Source organism: Microtus oregoni, unplaced genomic scaffold, assembly GCF_018167655.1.
Source record: "Microtus oregoni isolate MIOR12 unplaced genomic scaffold, Mior012 000003F_ref0000135, whole genome shotgun sequence".
Classification (NCBI taxonomy): Eukaryota; Metazoa; Chordata; class Mammalia; order Rodentia; family Cricetidae; genus Microtus; species Microtus oregoni.
In genome coordinates this window covers 6,478,539-6,496,892 of record NW_024543062.1, presented here as the reverse complement: position 1 = coordinate 6,496,892, position 18,354 = coordinate 6,478,539, and the positions used below count along the sequence as shown (strand labels likewise).

The window sequence follows — 18,354 nt, the reverse complement described above, 5'->3', positions numbered from 1 at the left end:
AGGCTTGGTCCGGGGACACTGTGGCTCCGGCCGGGGGTCGGGGATGTTATCAGCATGTGTGCGTGCGCGGGTGGGGGTGGGGGTGAGGCAGTGTGTGCGTGAGGGGTCGCCAGGGGTGGGGGCCACCTGGGGTCAGAGCAAGGGGCAGGACGCCTGGGTCTGGTGCTTGCTGGGGTGGAGCGGGTTGTTCCAGGCACGCACGCTGTCAGGGGGGTCTTCCTTGAGGGGGAGTGGACAGATTCCGATTTCCAGGAGGGGAGCCCAGTGGGGTGCACGTCTGTAAGATGCGCGGGAAGCCTAGACTGAGGTGAGGAGCTGATCTATGAATTGCTGGGCACCAGATCACCTCCTCTGGGGGGCGTCCTTATCCCAGGACAGAGACTTAGATCAGAAATACCTAGGGGCTGGAGTCTGGAAGTAGCCCAAGTGCTTTTGCTACTTACAGTCTCACGACTTGCTCTAAAAGCCAGAGTTGTCCCTGTTGAGGAACCAGATGCAAGTAAGTAAGGACTGTGGGGTTCCTCCCCGCACCCCTTCTCATTTTCTAGTACCCTAAAAACCCAGAAAGGTAACTTTCAGAAGAGAAAGCCTGTGGCACATTGCTGAGGACTATGGACCGTTGATGTGGGGTTCTTGCTTTTGTTTTGACAGTGCTGGAACCCCAGGCTTTCTGTACATTTGCAAATGCTCAATAACTGAGCTCCCGCCCCTTACTGAGGGATTCTAGGCAAGCACTCTGCTGTTGAGCCACACCCCCAGCCTCACTGGGGGCGCCTTGGCAGGCACTCCACTGCTGAGTTACACCCCTATATCCCCTCACCGGGGGAGTCTTGGCAGGCACTCTACAGCTGAGCCACACCCCCAGCCCCTCACTGGGGAAGTCTAAGCAGGTGCTCTACCACTGAGTCACACCCCAGCCCCTCACTGGGGGATTCTAGGCAGGGGCTCTACCACTTAGCTACACCCCAGCCCCTCACTGGGGGATTCTAGACAGGGGCTCTACCACTGAGTCTTGCTTCCATCCACACACTTAGACCTTCTATGCAATTGCTCTACAGAGAAGTCAGATCCCCAGAACTAATGTCTGCTTTGTGCAAGACTCTTATTCATTTTGTAGGCTAAAAAAGCTACATTAACATACTGAAGAGATGGCTCAGTGGTTAAGCTCGTGTTTCTTTGCCGAGGATCCAGGTTCTATTCCCAGCATCCTTATGGTGTTTCTCAGTCATCCATAACCCCAGTTCCAAGGGTCCGGATGCCCTCTTCTGGCCTCTGTGGGCACCAGGCTCACATGAGGCCTACATACACATGTGCAGGCAAAGCGCCCTCACATAAAACAAAGCCTATAAATCTCACTTTAAAATGTAAAGATAAGAGAAATGTTTTTGGAATATGGAATGCTGACTAGGAAGGGACCTGAGGACCAAGTCATGAATGCCCACCCTGGTGACATTCTGGTGGGGAGGGACCAACAAGGGCGTTAGATGGATTGAGACCAAGTAGAGGAGGCTGGAGAGATAACCAGCATTAGGAGCACTTGCTGCTGTTGCAGAGGACCCAGGTTCAGTTGCTAGCAGCCTCTTGACAACTAATAACTATGTGTCTTTCCAGACCTAAGGAATCTGATGCCCTCTTCTGGGCTCCACAGATCCTGTCCACACATGGTGCGCAGACACATAGGTAAAGTATCCAAACATACAATCAAAACAAGTAAATTTTAATAATATATATATATATATTAATAAGGGGAGGGAGTCGGGTAAATGACTTAGCAATTGTTTGCTTCATATACACGAGGACCTGATTTAGATTTCCCAGCTTCCACATTAAAAACTGGACACGGTGGCCTGTGATTGTAATCCTAGGACTGGGGAGGTGGAGACAGGAGGATCCCTGGAGCTCACTGGACAGCTAATCATCAGGCCCCAGGTTCACTGAGATACTGTCTTAAAAACTAAGGTGGAGGGCCAGGGAGGTGATGGTTCAGGGGGCGAAGGTGCCTGCCACCAAGTCTGGTGACCTGAGTTTGATCCCTGAAACCCGCATCTCCCGGAAGTAGAGGATCAGCTGCGGCAAGTCGTCCTCTGACCTCCACAGATAGGCCCTGTGGCGATCAGACATAGAGATGCACGCACAGTTAATTAATGTAATAAAAATTAAGTGGAGAAGCAACTGCGCAGGACATCGCAGAGTCAACCTGTAGCCGCCACACTTACACCAGCACGCGCGCACGTACGCGCACGCACCCCTAAGGAGGAGAGACTCAGAAGGTGCACCAGGAAGTGGCGGTTGTCTGTAAGCAGTCAGGGTTGCCAGGTTGTCAGTGTAACAAGCTGGGCAGGGAGCGGGGAGAAGGCAGCCATGGGGTTTGACTGGGGAGAGCGTGATCAAAACACGGGGTAGAAAGATGAAGACGCAGGCAGGAGGCAGCTCCTTTGAGATGGTGGCAAGTCACGTGAACCTGATTCTTCTGACTCTGAACCGTCTCCCCGACTGGGCCTTCTCAGAGTCTCTTCCTGAACCTGCCACCCAGGCTCAGCTCTACTCCCCAACTGTGGTCCAGCTGGGAGACATGCACACGGACACACGTCCACACACGTCCGCATGGGAGCTCTGTCCCGACCACCGCACCCCTCCCAACAGGCTGCTCTTTCCAGGGCCCCTGACTCCTGCGTCACTGCTCTGACCTACCCTCCAGAAGAGAGAGAGAGCCAGGGGCCGTTGGGGGCAGGGGTTTAACATGGCCTGACACGGCCTGAGTCTCAGAAGGAGGAGTCTTTTGGGCTGTAGGACCTGTTCCTTCTCTCTCGGTGACTTTGCCGGGAATCCTAGGAAAGGGGGCCAGGCCACCAGCTTCTATATGCTGGAACCACCAGGATGGTGTGGCCTGTCCCCCAGGGTTTTGGAGAGAGAGCTACCGTTGTATCTGTGGGGAAACTGAGAGAACAAGTCAGTCTATGACGCCTCCGATTCTGATGCCACTCAATACCTCTAGGTGTTGAGGGGCTTTGGGGACCCAGCCTCCGCTCAGATGCACTGGTATACTGCCAGACACAGCCAGGAGGCTACTAGTTAAGTGTGCAGGCACACGCCTACAACCCTAGCACTGGAGAAGAGGCAGGAGGACCACCGTGAGTTCAAGGCAGTCTGGGTTATAAAGCACCTTCCGGTCAGGGCTCCATAGCAAGATCTGCTGCCAAACAAAAAACAAAGAAGCTGGGGTATAGCGGTGCGCTCCTGATGGCCTCGCAGATCAGGAGTTCAAGGCCATCTTCTGATACAAAGTAAATTGGAGGCTAGCCTGGGCTACTTGAGACCCTGTCTCAAAAAGAGGAAAAGTTAGTAAAAGAAAGCCAAACAAAATTCTATATAGCACCCCCTCCCAAGGTCCATCATCCTGCCTTTCAGTGTGCCCCCAGTTTGCTTATATTCTACTGACATAGTTCGTCAGTGTCCACGCATACCACAGAGAATCCCACAGCCCCTTCTACTCCCTTCCTACCCCTGCTACTTATTCCATTAATTCTCCCATTGAATAATCTCGTTCATGGTGCGACCCTGAGCAAGGATCTTTTTTTCTTCCTTCCTTCCTTCCTTCCTTCCTTCCTTTCTTTCTTTAAACTATTTATTTATTTATTGGTTGTTGTTGTTGTTCTTTGAGTCAGGTCTCATATATCCCAGGCTGGCCCCAAACTCCTTCTGTAGCCAAGGTTGACCTTGAAGTCATGTTCCTCCTGCCTTCACCTCCTGAGTACTAACTAGCACTATAATGATGCGCCATTGCACCCGGTTTATGCGATGCCAAAGATCAGACCCAGGGCTCTGTGCGTGCTAGGCAAGCTCTCCATCAGCTGAGTTGCATCCCCTGATGTGAGCAGGAACCTGCAGTGGTTTCCCTTTGCCTCAGAAGGGAGACCACACCCCCCCGAAGCTAGTCACACTCTCCTTCCTAGTCACTTTACTTACTTAGTCTGTGTGTGTGTGTCCACGGGCATGCTCACGAGTGCCACAGCATAGGCGTGGAGGTCAGAGGACAACTTACAAGAGTTGGATTTCTCCTTCCACCTTGTAGGACCCGGGGATTGAACTCGGGTCATTAGGCTTGGCAGCAAACCCCCTTACCAGCTGAGCCATCTCGCCAGCCCCACACCGTGACCATTCCTCATAGGAACTTGGTTAGCCAATTTGCCGGACCTTGCTGCTTCTGCCTGCCTTGCCCTCCCCACTGTGTCCCTCTTCAGACCCCACACCCAACCCGTCTCCTCCTCACAGCCTTTCCCCACACCCAGGCAGGACGTTGTCATCACTTATGTATGTGTGTTAGTTTTTGCCGTATCAGGGTCACTGTGCGCATCCAAGTTTGGTCCTGCACAACTCCAGGAGTTATCTAGTCATGAAACGTCGGTGCTGGGAGTGGAGTCCTCTGTTTCCCTGTGCGTGGCCTGGAACATTGAGAAGAGAGCCAAGGATGAACAATGGGAGGTCTCATGGCGTCTCTGCTGCCAGGCTCCCAGCATGGTTCCTGCCCACACTCACCTCTTAGCTGTTGTTCTTGTTTGTTTGTTTGTTTGTTTGTTTCTAGACAGGGTTTCTCTGTAGCTTTGGAGTCTGTCCTAGAACTCACTCTATAGACCAGGCTGGCCTCGAACTCACAGAGTTGACCTGCCTCTGTCTCCCGAGTGCTGGGATTAAAGGTGTGAGCCACCACTGCCCAGCTTGTGGGTTGTTTTCTATGGTCTCTCCATGCCAGGCTCCTTGGACTGAGATGGTGGGAGATCTAGAGAGGAGACTACCCCTAGCTGCCCTTGTTCTTTGGGATCTTGGTCTTGAGGAGTCGCTATTGCTATCAGAACTGAGCTCTAAAGAAACAGCAGGAATGAGCCCCATTGTGGGACAGGAAACCTCTACCTTCTGGATCCCCCAAAAGCAAATTTACAACCCTTCTCTGAGCTGTTGCAAACCCGAGGCAGCACGGAGCCCCCAGCTGCCTGGAGTCCGACTAAGGAAGGGGGCGGGGGACTCACGGCTTCCAAGCTGTGGCTTCTGGGCTTGGGAGTCCAGCCAAAGGCCTAGGAGACCTTCTGTGCTGGAAAGTGAGTTGGCTGGGCGGGGAGGGGGCTGGGAGGGTGTTGTGGACAGAGACTCTTGGCCTTGGGGGAACTGAGAGGAAGTAAGAATGCTGGAAAAGGGATTTCTGTCAGTTAACGGTCCCGGGTCGAGGCTACATCTGTAATTTCACCTACTCGGGAGACCGAAGCAAGAGAATCATGAGTTCTAGGCCAGCCTGGACTATACCTTATCTCAAAAAAAAAAAAAAATGGGTTGGGGAGATGCCTCACTTGGTAAAGTGCTTGCTGCACAGGTATGAGGTTCTGAGTTTGAGCCCCAGCGTCTGAAAAGCTAGGTGCAGTAGCATGGCCTTGCGGTTCCTAGAAACAGGCAGATTGCTGGAGCTCACTGGCCAGCTAGCTTAACCCAGGTCCCAGGTCCCAGGTCCCAGTGACATACTCTATTCAAACACACAGGAGACAATTCCTGAGGAATGATACCTGAGGTTGACCTCTGTCCTCTGTGTATATGTGTATAAGTGGGGGGTGGGAAGGGGGAGTTCAGGCATACTAGCCTAGGCTAAATGAGTCCCTGTCTTTGGGGTAGGAGAAGAAAGAAATTAAGTCTATTTTCCTTCCTATTAGATGTCACACGATCAAGTTGATAAGTCTTTCGGCAGACGTGGTGCCTGATACACTTACCTACAACAAGCAGATGTTCAGTAAATGTCACAGGTGATAAACAGGTGTCAGTGGCTGGCCAGATGGGCCAGTGAGGAGATGTGCTTGTCACCAAGCCTGACAACCTGAGTTTGATCACCCAACCCCTAGGACCGACATGATGGAGGGGGAGAACGGACTTCCCCAAACAGATACATTTTAGAAATAAAGTCGTCTAAAAATACATGTTTATCTCTGCCAGATAGTTTTTTTTTCTTTTCAAAATTTTGAGACAGGGTCTCTAAATTGCTCAAGCTGTCCTGTAATTTATTACATAGCCCAGGCTAGCCTTGAACTTGTAACAGTCCTCCTGCCTCAGCCTCCTGAGTATCTGGGATTGCCAGCATGAGCCATGATGCCCGGCTTGGGGATCTGTCTCTGCAGGAAGAAACCGTTCTGTGCTCGCTGTGAGTTCTGTAACTGTTCAGTAAAAGGAGGAGGAAGGGTGCTGTGCTGGGACACACTTCCTACTCCCGGCCTACGCTGACAGGAGCTGCTCAGTAGAAAACAGAAGTGAAGCTGGCTACTCTGAAGGCCAAGGACACCAGTCCCCAGGCTTTCCAGCCTAGTACTCCACCTCATAGTTCTACCTGCTATGGTCTCCCCCTCCACCCCTGCCTCCAGCCAAGTTTTCTAACAGCAAGCCTCCCAGGGGCTGGTCTTCCTTCTGTAGCATCCCTGAAGGCTACTTCTGCGGACAGTGACCCAGGGAAGCCCCAACTACGAGCGCTGGGGAAACGTGGAGAAGAAACAACAAACAGAGGCTGTGTGCGAGGCAGCTGCCAAGACAAACCAAACGAACGCAGGAAGGATGCGAAAGGGCTGCCTGCCACCAGCCCGGCTGGGCTCTGGCCAGGGGAGCAGAGTCAAGAACACATACGTGCAGGGAGACACATCGGCAGCCCAGCTTCCTACGGGCTCCGTCTGCTCCCAGGAGGTTCCAAGACGAGGAAACCTTGATGATGGGGCTGATGGAGGGCTACTCAAGCCTGCAATCTTAGCACTTAGGAAGCGAAGCCAAGGGGATCGAGGCCAGTCAGCCTGGACAGTATACAGAGAAACCGTGTCTCGAAGGAACAAGAAAAGAGACGGCAAGATGGCCCAACAGTTAGGTTTCAAACCTAAGTTTGGTTGGCATCATTCACATCAGGTGGCGCACGACCACCTATGACTCCAGTTTCCTGGGGGTTGTAACACCTCTGGCCTCTGAGGGCATCTGAGTATATATTTACATACCTACCTGAATATACACAGAGACATATGTATAATTAAAAATAAAATATCAACCAGTGTGGTGGTGCACACCTTTAATCCCAGCACTCAGGAGGCAGAGGCAGGCACATCTCTGAGTTCAAGGCCAGCCTGGTCTACAGAGCCAGTTCCAGAACAACTTGAGTTACAAAGAGAAGCCCTGTCTCAAACCTTTGCCCAATCAGTGAAGTGCTTACTGCCCAAGTGTGGCTAACTGAGTTCTACCATGTGTGTGTGTTACCCCAGTGCCAGCTAATGCCAACATAGGCAAGTGAGTTCCAGGTAAAAGTGAAGCAAGGTGGCCAGCAGTGTTGTTACAGGCCAGCACTTGGGAGGAAGAGGCGCAGCTCTGTGGGTTCAAGGTCAGCCTGATCTATAAAGAGAATTCAAGCCAGGCAGAGCTAGTGAGACCTTGTCTCAGACAGAAACAAAGGAGGAATGAGAGAGAGAAAAGGGTGAGTGAACGGGGCCCTGTAAATAACTCCCTCTGGCCTTCACGTGCACCCTCACATATATGAGCAGGTACAGGCACAGACACTACCAGGAACAACAAAGAACAACAAAAACTCAGGTTGATGGAGGGGGGGTGCCACCGTATGTCACCAGCCTTGTCTCCCTAGTCTCTACAGCCACTCTGTGTCCCTCCTAACCCACAATGCACCCTGCCAGTTCATAAATCCCTCCCCTGACACCTCTGCCCATGTGACCCTCTTTCCTTTTTTCTGCCCGCCAAACTCCTATTCACCCTGCAGTACCTGAGTCAAAGGTTAAGGCGTTTTGGACCCCACAAAGAACTTAATCTTTTCTCTCCCGCAATTACATATCACAGCAGCCATCACCACTTAACCTTCCCAGCTACAGGGTGAGCTGTGCCATATGCAGAAGCCATGGGAAAGGATCTTGGCCAACTAGGACCTAATTCAGAGTCACACCAAGTTACCCTCATGATAATTGGAACAAAATTCAGTTCCTGATTCATAGGGACTGTTAAACTCTTGTGATCTCAACAACAGTAGACAATACAACACATAGCCTGGACTGCATGGTGAGTTTCGGGCCAGCTTGAGTTACATATCTCTACCTGTGTATAGTAGTCCTTGGCATCTCAGGGGAATGAATATGGGGACCACCCCCTGAGAATACCAAATACGGGCTACTCAAGTCCCTGTTATAAAACTGTACAAGTAGTGGCATGGACCTGAAGTCCCAGAACTCAAGACGCCAAGGCAGGAGGATGTTGATGTGAAGTCAGCCTGGACCACACAGCAAATCTCAATTAAAAACAAACAAACAAAAGCGGGTGTGGATATAAACCCGTAACCCTAGTACTTGGGAGGCAGAGGTGTGAGGATGGCCCACAAGTATGGGGTCGGCCTGAGCTACATGATGAGTTCCAGGACACCCAGGACTACATAACAGGAACTTAAATTCAAGCAAACAAGCAGGCCGAAAAGATGGCACAGTAATACATCACTCCTTATGTGAGCATGGGGACCAGAGTTTAGAGCCTGGGAACTCACGTAAATGCCAGGCAGGTGTAGTTGTGCCCTTGCAATCCCAGTCCTCTGGAGGCAGATACAGGGCTGTCTAGGGCAAGCCGGCTCTCCGTACCAGCTGCAATTAGCAAGCTCTGGGCTCATCGAGAGGCAAAGCCCTAAGAAGAATTGTGGAGAGCAAGTAAGGGAATGCCCAGAGTCAGCCTCAGGGCTCCACACGGACACATACGTTCACACAATTGCATACCCATTGCACACACACACATGTGCCAGCCCCTGGACTGTAAATACACACACACACACACACACACACACACACACACACACACACGAGCCCACACGGAGAGCTCCTGGAACCTGTGGCCATTTTCTCATCTCTAGATTTTTTAAAATACAGACTTTTATATAAACAGTAGATATGATGCATTGTTTAGGGGATGATGCTAAGAAAACAACACTTGGATATGTTTGTAGACAGTCTCTCTATGTAGTCATGGCTAGCCTGGAACACTGTGTAGACCAGGCTGGGCTCCATCTCACAGAGATCTGCCCACTTCTGCCTCCTGAGTACAGGGATTAAGACTCTAGATCACCTTAACTGGAAGATTTATTTATTTTTGGAGGTTCATTTTGTTTTTAATTACATGATGTCTGTGTGCAGGTGAGTGCAAGCTTCGATGGAGGTTTGCAGAGGGCATCAGAGCCTGTGAGCCACTCAACCTGGGCGCTGGGAACCTTTCTTGTGTTGTCCCCAAGAACAGTACTCACCTTTAACCTTCAGCCCCTCTCCAGTTTATGTAGTGAGTCAGGAATTACGGGCAGGAATTCCATGTTCCACGCTCCACTTCTTTGTTTGGTTTTGGTTTTTCAAGACATGTAGTGGAGGCCCGCTTGTTCGTTCCTAGCTGCCCATACTCGAAATAACCACACAGAAACTGTATTAATTAAATCACTGCTTGGCCTATTAGCTTGTACATATCTCTAGCTCACTCTTATCTCTTAAATTAACCCATTTCTATTATTTTATATTTTACCATGAGGCTCATAGCGTACTGGGAAGGTTCCAGCTAGCAGCTTGTGTCTTTCTTCTCTGGCAGCTCCATGATGTCTCTTTGACTCCGCCTATATCTCTTCTACCTGGCAATATTCTGCTAAGCCATTGGCTGAAAGCAGCTTCTTTATTCATTAACCAATAAAAGCAAAAATATACGGAAGGACTTTCCACACCATTTCCCCTTTCCTGCTTAAATAAAAAGTAATGTTTTAACTTTAACATAGTAAAATTACATATACCAAAACTTTTCAAGCAAGAATTATTACAACATTTATATCTACTTTATCTTTTATCATAATTAACAAAAACTATAATTATAACTATCTAATCTTCAACTCCATCAAAGACTCCAAAAGAATATAATATTACCTAAGTAAACAGAAAGTGCATTGTAAGCAACTTCCAAAACTCTAGAATTGACAGAGACATCTCACTGCCTGGACAGTCACCCAAAGTTCTTCTGTACCGTTGGGGCATCCAATCTTCAGCCCACAGGCCCATAGTATCCGGCAGACTTTTCCATGAAGCAGGAACCGTGAAGGATCGTCTCACCTTTAGGCAAGTTCAGCAGTCATTTCTGCATGTCCAGTTCACACAGAATAACATCAAGCAGTCCAGACAAGAGCAGTTTCTTGCCCAAATGGCTAGCAAACTCCATAAGAAACCTCTTCGATGCCCATCTTCCTCTTGAAGTAATTGGTGCTGCCAGGAGCAGATGTGTCTCATTGTCATGAAAAGGCCTAAATTATTAAATATTTTAAATGGCATAGTCTAAAGGTCTCTGGAAGATGCCACAAAGACAGAGTTTCTTCTTTTTTTAAAGATGTATTTATTTATTATGTATACAGTATTCTGTACTGCATCTATGCCTTTAGGCCAGAAGAGGGCACCAGATCTCATTACAGTTGGTTGTGAGCAGCCATGGGGTTTCTGGGAATTGAACTCAGGTCCTCTGTAAGAGCAGCCAGTGCTCTTAACTGCTGAGCCATCTCTCCAGCCCAGAGACAGGGATTCTCTGTATAGCCCTGACTGTCCTAGAACTCAGTCTGTAGACCAGGTTGGCCTCAAACTCAGAGATCCGCCTGCCTCTGCCTCCTGAGTGCTGGGATTAAAGCCTTGTGCCACCACCACCTCACCGTGCTCCACTTTTTGTTAGCATACACATAAATGGGTTTCACGGTGACATATATATGCTTACGTGTGTGTGTGTGTGTGTGTGTGTGTGTGTGTGTAGTCTCATGCATCCCAGCCTGGACTTAAACTCACTGTGGAACCCAGAATGATCTTTAGCTCCTGATCTCCTGCCTCCATGTTTCAAGTGTTGCAATTACAGGTTTGTGATTCCATATTCAATTTATGAGATGCTGGGGATAGACCCAGGGCTCTGTGTGGTAACCCAGAACTCCAACACGGTGCTACATCCCCAGTCCTTTACTGTGGTGTCTTCGTACATATAGATCCGTATGCTTTCTTCTCACTTCCCCTCCCCCATTGCCCTCCCTGCTGCTCCCTCTCTCCTTGCTGACCCCCTTCCTTCTCACCAAATAACTTCACTTCATATACACATATATGCGTATACATGTATGTATGCATATGTGTACGTGTATGTATACATATATGTGTATGTGGGTATATATTCACATTGCACACAGATATAACGTGTATGTTTAGTCTGTTAGCATCGTGACAGGGAACATGAAAGCATGTGCAGACATGGTGCTGGCTACATCTTGATATGCAGGCAACAGGAAGGGAACCATGGCCGTCTCTCGGGCCCTGAATCACATTTTCTTTATCTGTTCGTTTGTGGCTTGACATCTAGGCTGGTATGGTGCATTGTGCATAGCACAGCAAGAGACACGGACAGGCAGGCATCTCTGTTGCATGGTGACTGGGAGCCCTTTGGGTACATGCCAAGGAGTGGTCTAGATGGCTCATATAGTAGTTGTTGCTCCACTTTTAGTTTTTGGAGAAAGCTCCACACTGATTCCACCAGTGGCTGCAGCAGTTCACCCTCCCGCCAACAGTGTATAAGGATTCGTCTTCCCCACATCCCACATCCCACATCCTCGGCAGCATTTAACTTTGTTTTCTTTTCTTTTTTTCTTGTTTTTTGAGATAGGGTTTCTCTGTAGCTTTGGGGCCTGTCCTGGAACTAGCCCTTGTAGACCAGGCTGCCCCCTAACTCACAGAGATCTGCCTGCCTCTGTGTCCTGAGTGCTGGGATTAAAAGCCTGCGCCACCACCACCCGGCTTAAGTTTGTTTTCTTGACAGCCATCCTGACTAGGGTGAGATGGAATCTCAAGTCGTTTTTAATTAGCATTTCCTGATAGCTAAGGATGTTGAATGTTATTTCAAATATTCATTGGCCAAACTATTTATTCCTTTGAGTGCTTTCTTTAAAAAAAAATTATATGCAACCGGGCAATAGTGGCACACTCCTTTATCCCAACACTCGGGAGGAAGAGGCAGACGGATCTCTCTGAGTTTAAGGCCAGACTGTCTATAAGAGCTAGTTCCAGGACAGCTAGAGATATTACACAGAGAAACCCTGTCTTGAAAACCAACAACAACAAAATTATATATATATATATTATATATATTATATATATATATATTTTTTTTTCTAGACAAGGTTTCTCTTTGTAGCCTTGGCTGTCCTGGAACTCACTCTGTAGACCAAGCTGGCCTTGAGCTCAGAGATACTCCTGCCTCTGCCTCCTGAGTGCCCAGACTAAGGCGTGCAATACCACTGCTCAGCTAAGATCTTTGTTTTTTTTTTTCATAAATGAGAAAACAGGCCGGGCGGTGGTGGCGCACGCCTTTAATCCCAGCACTTGGGAGGCAGAGGCAGGCGGTCTCTGTGAGTTCGAGACCAGCCTGGTCTACAAGAGCTAGTTCCAGGACAGGCTCCAAAACCACAGAGAAACCCTGTCTCAAAAAAAAAAAAAAAGAAAGAAAGAAAAGAAAAAAAAAAGAAAAAAGAAAACAGGCTGAGCAAATACCAAACCTCCACGTGGGACTTTTCCCTCCTACTTTTATAATGAATATTGTCTATTGGAAACCTCTTATTTGAAGCCCAGCTGGGATTAAAGGCATGCACCACCACTGCCTGGCTAAAAATTCTATTTATGTGGTTTGCCTACAAGTATGTCTGCACCACGAGCATGCCTGGTGTCCAGGGAGGCCAGAAGATGGTGCTGAGTCCCCTGGATCTGGAGCAGTCATATGGGTTCTGGGAACTGAACAGGAGTCCTCTGGAAAACAAATGGTGCTTTTAACCACTGAGCCCATCTCTCCAGTCCCTCCGAGTACTTTGTATTCAACATATTAGCTTGATAACATGATTTATCTTTGAGTGACTTGGGGACACCTTAATAATTCTAGGCATTAATCCCTGTCAGTGTATGACTGGCAAAGATTTCCCTCTAATTCTCTAAACTATCCCTTCACTATGCTGGTTTCCTTTTTTGAGTTTTTGTTTGCTTCTAAGACAGTGTCCTGCTCTGTCACTCAGAGCAGCTTTGAATTTACTACGTAGCCGAGGTTGGTCTCAAACTCAGACCTTCCTGCTTCAGCCTCAGAAGTGTTGAGGTTACATGTGTATGCAATCCCATTTAGGCCAGCTGGCTTTTCAGGAACAAAGTTGTGATCCACTGTGTAGATCGTAAAGCCAACAAATGCGTCTCAGGGGTAACTTTCAGGAGTTGGTTCTCTCCCATCATGTGGGTTCTAGGATTGAATTTGGGTTGTCAGGCTTGCCTTTAACCCGGAACCATCTTGTCTGGGCCCTCTGACTTGCCTTTTAGTTTGGGCCCCTGTCCATGGCATGGTGCCATCCACATTCAGGGCCAATCTTCCCACCTCAGCTAAACCTCTATGGAAGGTCCTCACAGACATGCCCAAAGGTGTATCTCCTGGAGGGTTTGAGATCACAGCGGGTTGGCAGCAAAGATTAACCACCACAACCAATAATAAATTACTTAGGAGAGATTTCCTCTGCCCGTGAAATGGTTGAACCTGGCTGATCAGACTCTAGCCTAAAGATGCCCAGAAGGATGTGGGCTCTGCAGGAACAGGAATTAAGTGTAACAGTCAAAAGTGTCAGTGAGGAGCTGGGGGCCTAGCTCAGCAGTAGACGGGTTACCTAGAACCCATCGAAGAACTCGGGGGTGGCTGAGCATCGGCTCGCTTCTTAGCATATGAAGGCTCAAGGTTTGGCTCTCAGCAAACAATACTATCAGTTCAAGCTAATTTTAGAAAACTAGTCTAGCCGGGTGGTGGTGGCACACACCTTTAATCCCAGCACTCAGGAGGCAGAGGCAGGCGGATCTCTGGGAGTTCGAGGCCAGCCTGGTCTACAAGAGCTAGTTCCGGGACAGGCACCAAAGCTACAGAGAAACCCTGTCTCGAAAAAACTAAAAAATCTACAGTCTACCCCATTTTTAAGAGTTTTGCAGGGCCGGGCAGTGGTGGCGCACGCCTTTAATCCCAGCACTCGGGAGGCAGAGGCAGGCGGATCTCTGTGAGTTTGAAGCCATCCTGGTCTACAAGAGCTAGTGCCAGGACAGGCTCCAAAGCTACAGAGAAACTCTGTCTCGAAAAAAAAAAAGTTTTGCAGGTACGTGTTATTATGCGAGTACGGGTACATGGGCTACAGGATTTCAGCCTTCAGTCCTCACCTTCCACCCTGAGACACGGTTTCTTGTCTGTGGTTTATGCAGGGGTGGCTAACCCAAAGCTGCAGAAGGTCCTCCTGACTCCCAGCTCACTATAGAAGAATTAGATTTGAGTGCTACAGTGCCCAGAGTGAAATGGGTTCTGGGTATCCAAACTCAGGTATTTACGATTATTTGCCAAGTGCTTTTCCTATTGGGTCATCTCTCCAACCTTCTTGTAATTCTTGTGGTTCCTAGGGATTGAACCTACGGCCCAATCCTGTGCTAGGTAACTAGGTAACGCTGGTCACAACTCCCCCATTCAGTTATATCTGCAACCCACTTGCTTCACCTTTAAACCCTCTCTAGGCCCAAGTCTGGGAACCCAGCCCAGCTACAGTTAGCTCGGTGGCTGAGCCTACGCTCCAGTCTTCCCAAGAGCACGCTGTAACTATTGGGCTTCCGTGATACACGCAACAGATTCGATTCATGCCACACTGTAGTACAATGTGCGTTCTTTTCCTGTGCCCACGTACTTGTGCCCTTTCCTCCTGCTCCTATCCAAGCACACACAGAATCACACAAGAAAGCAGAGGCCGTGGGAAGCCCGGCACCAACACAACTCGATACTTTTATTGTACAGGACAAGGAGGATTCACTTCTTGGCTCTCCATTTACAGTCCTCTAGGCTGAGGGAACATGTGTTTTCTTACAAGGCTCTGACAACAGGCCCATGCCCAGAACAAGAGCCATACGAACCAGCAGCAACCTCAGCCACACGGAGCCTGGATGTGTGTGTGCAAAGGAACTGATGGGTGAGAGTCCGCTTCGATTACTTGGGTGTGACCCTGAAGACCCGGATGTGGATGGCTGAGTTGTTCCGGATCCTGGTCAGTGGCTCTCGGGAGTCAGTCTCTGGTTCCAGCTCATCCACCAGCTCCACGGTGGAGGTATTGGCAGCCACCTGGAGGGACCCGAAGCTGCCTGCCTGCAGCTGCAGAGCGATGTTGATGGCGCGGTTAATGGCCAGGCCCAAGCCGTGGATGTAAATCTCAGCGCATGCGTTCTGCCCTCTACTGCCTCCGTCCAGCAGCTTTTGGCAGCGGGCTAGCTGGGCCTTAAAGTCAGTCTTCATGTTGACATAAATGTCATTGGGCCTCCGGGGCAGGCGGTGAGGAAGTCGTTTCCGAAGGGTGTACTCCACGGGGTCCAGCTCGGCCTCGATGGCACCACGGGGTTCTCTGTTTTCTGCCATGCTTTCGGCCCTGGCATGGAGAAGGAACAGGATTCAGGGAGAATGAATGACAGGAGAACCCTTTCCTGCCCAGCTTCCTAAGGGTGCAACCAGAAGGGGGCGCCCTCGACGACCCTCTTCCTCCCCGGCCTCTCGATCCCCTCCACTTCCGTTCTCTCCACTCCCGGTTTTAATTCGCTCGTCACGTGGTTCCCCACTCCCGGCGTCTCCGCGCCTACCTTCTCCGTTCCACGGTGCCCTTTCGCTCGCGTGCGGCTCGACGCGCCGCCACCCTCGACCCTCAGAAAAAACAATGAAGAAGCGATCGGAACAGAAACGCCGGAGAAGCGCGCCGACGAGGGCGACGCACTGCGCATGCGCACCCCCGTCCCCAAGCCGGAACCGGTCGTCTCGTAGCCTTCCCGGCCTCCGTTCCCCTGCCCACGCCATTCCTCGCGCGCATGCGCAGGGGCGCTTCTGTCTCGCGATACTTCCGGGCTCTTGAGGGCGGGGCCAGCTGCCGGAGGTGGGGCTAAGAGGGGCGTGGGCTGAGGTCCTCGGTTGTCCTCCTCTCCGCTGGGCGGGACTCGAGGACGCCGGCGGGGGTCAGTTCTGGAGACTGGAAGGATTAGAAAAGGGGGTTTCGGGTCAGTGTAGGAGCTGCGGTCGCCAGGGGCCGGGAGGCAAGGCTGGAATCCATGTCTGTCGCACGTCTGAGCCGCGGAACGGACAGCTGCCCTCCCTTCCTCAGGTCCTAGCAGCCCCGGACGCAGAGAGCGAAGGGCTCGAGAGAAGGCCAGATGTCCACCTTGGCCTCCTCCCTGCAGGGGACCCACACTAGGTGCCTAGCGTTGCAGCTTCCCGCCACACTACCGCAGCACGCCGGCTGCTACCCGCCACCCGCGAGTCACGACGTGCTGCCCTCTGGTGGAAGGGACAGGGACTTGGGTTCCTAGCCCCTTAGTGGGGACCTGGCTCTCTGCCCAGATTGATAAAGCCTTTGGATAGATCCCTACATAAATGAGTAAAACCTGTATTTGGCCACCTACCTAGGCAGAATCTGAAGGTTGGAAAAAGAATTTTGCTCAGTGCTATATAGCCAAAGATGACCATGAACTTCTGGTCCCCTTGCCTCCACCTTGTGAGTGCTGGGATTAGTGGGCACCATTGACTGACCGACAGCCCTAGCCTCCGGGATTTATGTTGAAATGGAAGGCTAGATATTCCAGACATCAATGTGCTTGTTTAGGTGAACGCTCAGGAAGAGTTGCAAATATAAACCAGAAATCTTTTTGGTGGGGAGGCTAGGGTTTAGCTATGTAGCTCAGGCTAGCCTTGGCCTCCCCGGTGCTAGTGTTACAGGTGTGCACCTCTGTGCCACCTCGATAAAATTTATCCTAAAACTTATGAAAAAGCAGATAGAATAATCTTTCCAAGTTGTTGGGCTCATATTGTCCCAGCAGTTAAGAGCGCTTGCTGCTCTTCAAAGGTGACTCCCGGAGGATCTGAGTTTAGTTCCCAGTATCCAGGCTGGGTAGCTCACAATCACCTTACCTCCAGCTTCAGGAGGCCTGGCATGCTCTTCCGGCCAATGTGGGTGCCCAGACACTCACACAGACACAAACATAAAAACCAAAAAAAAAAAAATTAGGACAGGTCACCGGTGGTGGCACATGCCTTTAATCCCAGCTTTTGGGAGGCAGAGCCAGGAGGATTTCTAAGAGAACGAGGCCAGCATGGACTACAAAGTGAGTTGCAGGATAGCCAGGGCTACATAGAGAAACCCTATCTTGAAAAGCCAAAAAGAAAAAAAAATAGACATGTACTTAAAAAACCCTTTGTGATGGTTGTGTATACGATGATGGGGCACATGTATGACATTCTGTGGTGGAATTCCTCAATCTTTACATGGGTTCTGGGGTCAAAGGCTCACACAGCGAGCGCTTTGCACTCTGAGCCATTTGCTGGCCCCTTAAGGCTTACCCATGTCAGTACATTGATGAAGAAGAGTGTGCTGTTGGCAGATGTAGAGATACAAACGTCAATAAAACAGAGATCTCAAACACACAAGCATAACAAACCCTTCTGAGAAAGGGTCTCTTCCATCCAGGCTGACATCAAACTTGCTGAGAATGCCCTTGAGGTTCTGGTCCTCCTGCCTCCATCTGCCAAGTGAGGGAATCAGAGGTGTGGGCCAGCACACCGGCTTTATGCAGCACCAGGGATGGAGCCCCACACTTGCTACCATCTCCCAGCCAATCCATTTTTTGACAGAAATGCAAACAGCACGGTGCAAAAGGATTGTGGTTCGGGTGCTGCCGAAACAGCCCAGGGAAAGAGAAGAGCCTTTAATAACATAGCGCGGAGTCGGCTGGTGGTGCACGCCTTTAACCCCAGCACTCTCGAGGCAGAGGTGGGCAGATCTCTGAGTTCGAGGCCAGCCTGGTCTACAGAGTGAGTTCCAGGAAATCCAGGGCTACACAGAGAAACCCTGTCTTGAGAAACAACAACATAGCATGGGCAGTGGGTCTAAATATGAAACCGGTAACTGTAAAGCATTTGGAGAAAATGTAAGGGAGCCCTTCAAGAGGCTAGTCAAGGGCTGGAGAGATAGCTCAATGGTTAAAGAGCACTGACTGCTCTTCCAGAGGACCTGGGTTCAATTCCCAGTACCCACATGGCAGCTCACAACTGACCCGAAACCCATGGCAAAACACCAATGCAAACACATAAGTAAATAAAAAAAATTTTTTTTTTTTTTTGGTTTTTCAAGACAGGGTCTCTCTGTGGTTTTGGAGCCTGTCCTGGAACTAGCTCTTGTAGACCAGGCTGGTCTCGAACTCACAGAGATCCGCCTGCCTCTGCCTCCCGAGTGCTGGGATTAAAGGCGTG

At 50.1% G+C, this 18,354-nt stretch overlaps 1 protein-coding gene across 1 annotated transcript; it reads right to left on the bottom strand.

Moving 5' to 3' along the window:
- Positions 1-14,840: 14,840 nt before the first annotated feature.
- Pop7 (POP7 homolog, ribonuclease P/MRP subunit) lies at positions 14,841-15,873 on the bottom strand. The gene is made up of 2 exons (XM_041648841.1): positions 15,702-15,873; positions 14,841-15,493 (listed from the first exon to the last, which is right to left on the bottom strand). Exon 2 carries the CDS (start codon positions 15,481-15,483, stop codon positions 15,061-15,063), a length of 423 nt encoding a protein of 140 aa, XP_041504775.1. The 5' UTR covers positions 15,484-15,493; positions 15,702-15,873; the 3' UTR covers positions 14,841-15,060.
- Positions 15,874-18,354: the final 2,481 nt, after the last annotated feature.

What these genes read in the sequence shown, in the direction of transcription:
- Pop7 (XM_041648841.1), bottom strand. Translation starts at nt 15,483, where the DNA reads ATGGCAGAAAACAGAGAACCCCGTGGTGCCATCGAGGCCGAGCTGGAC.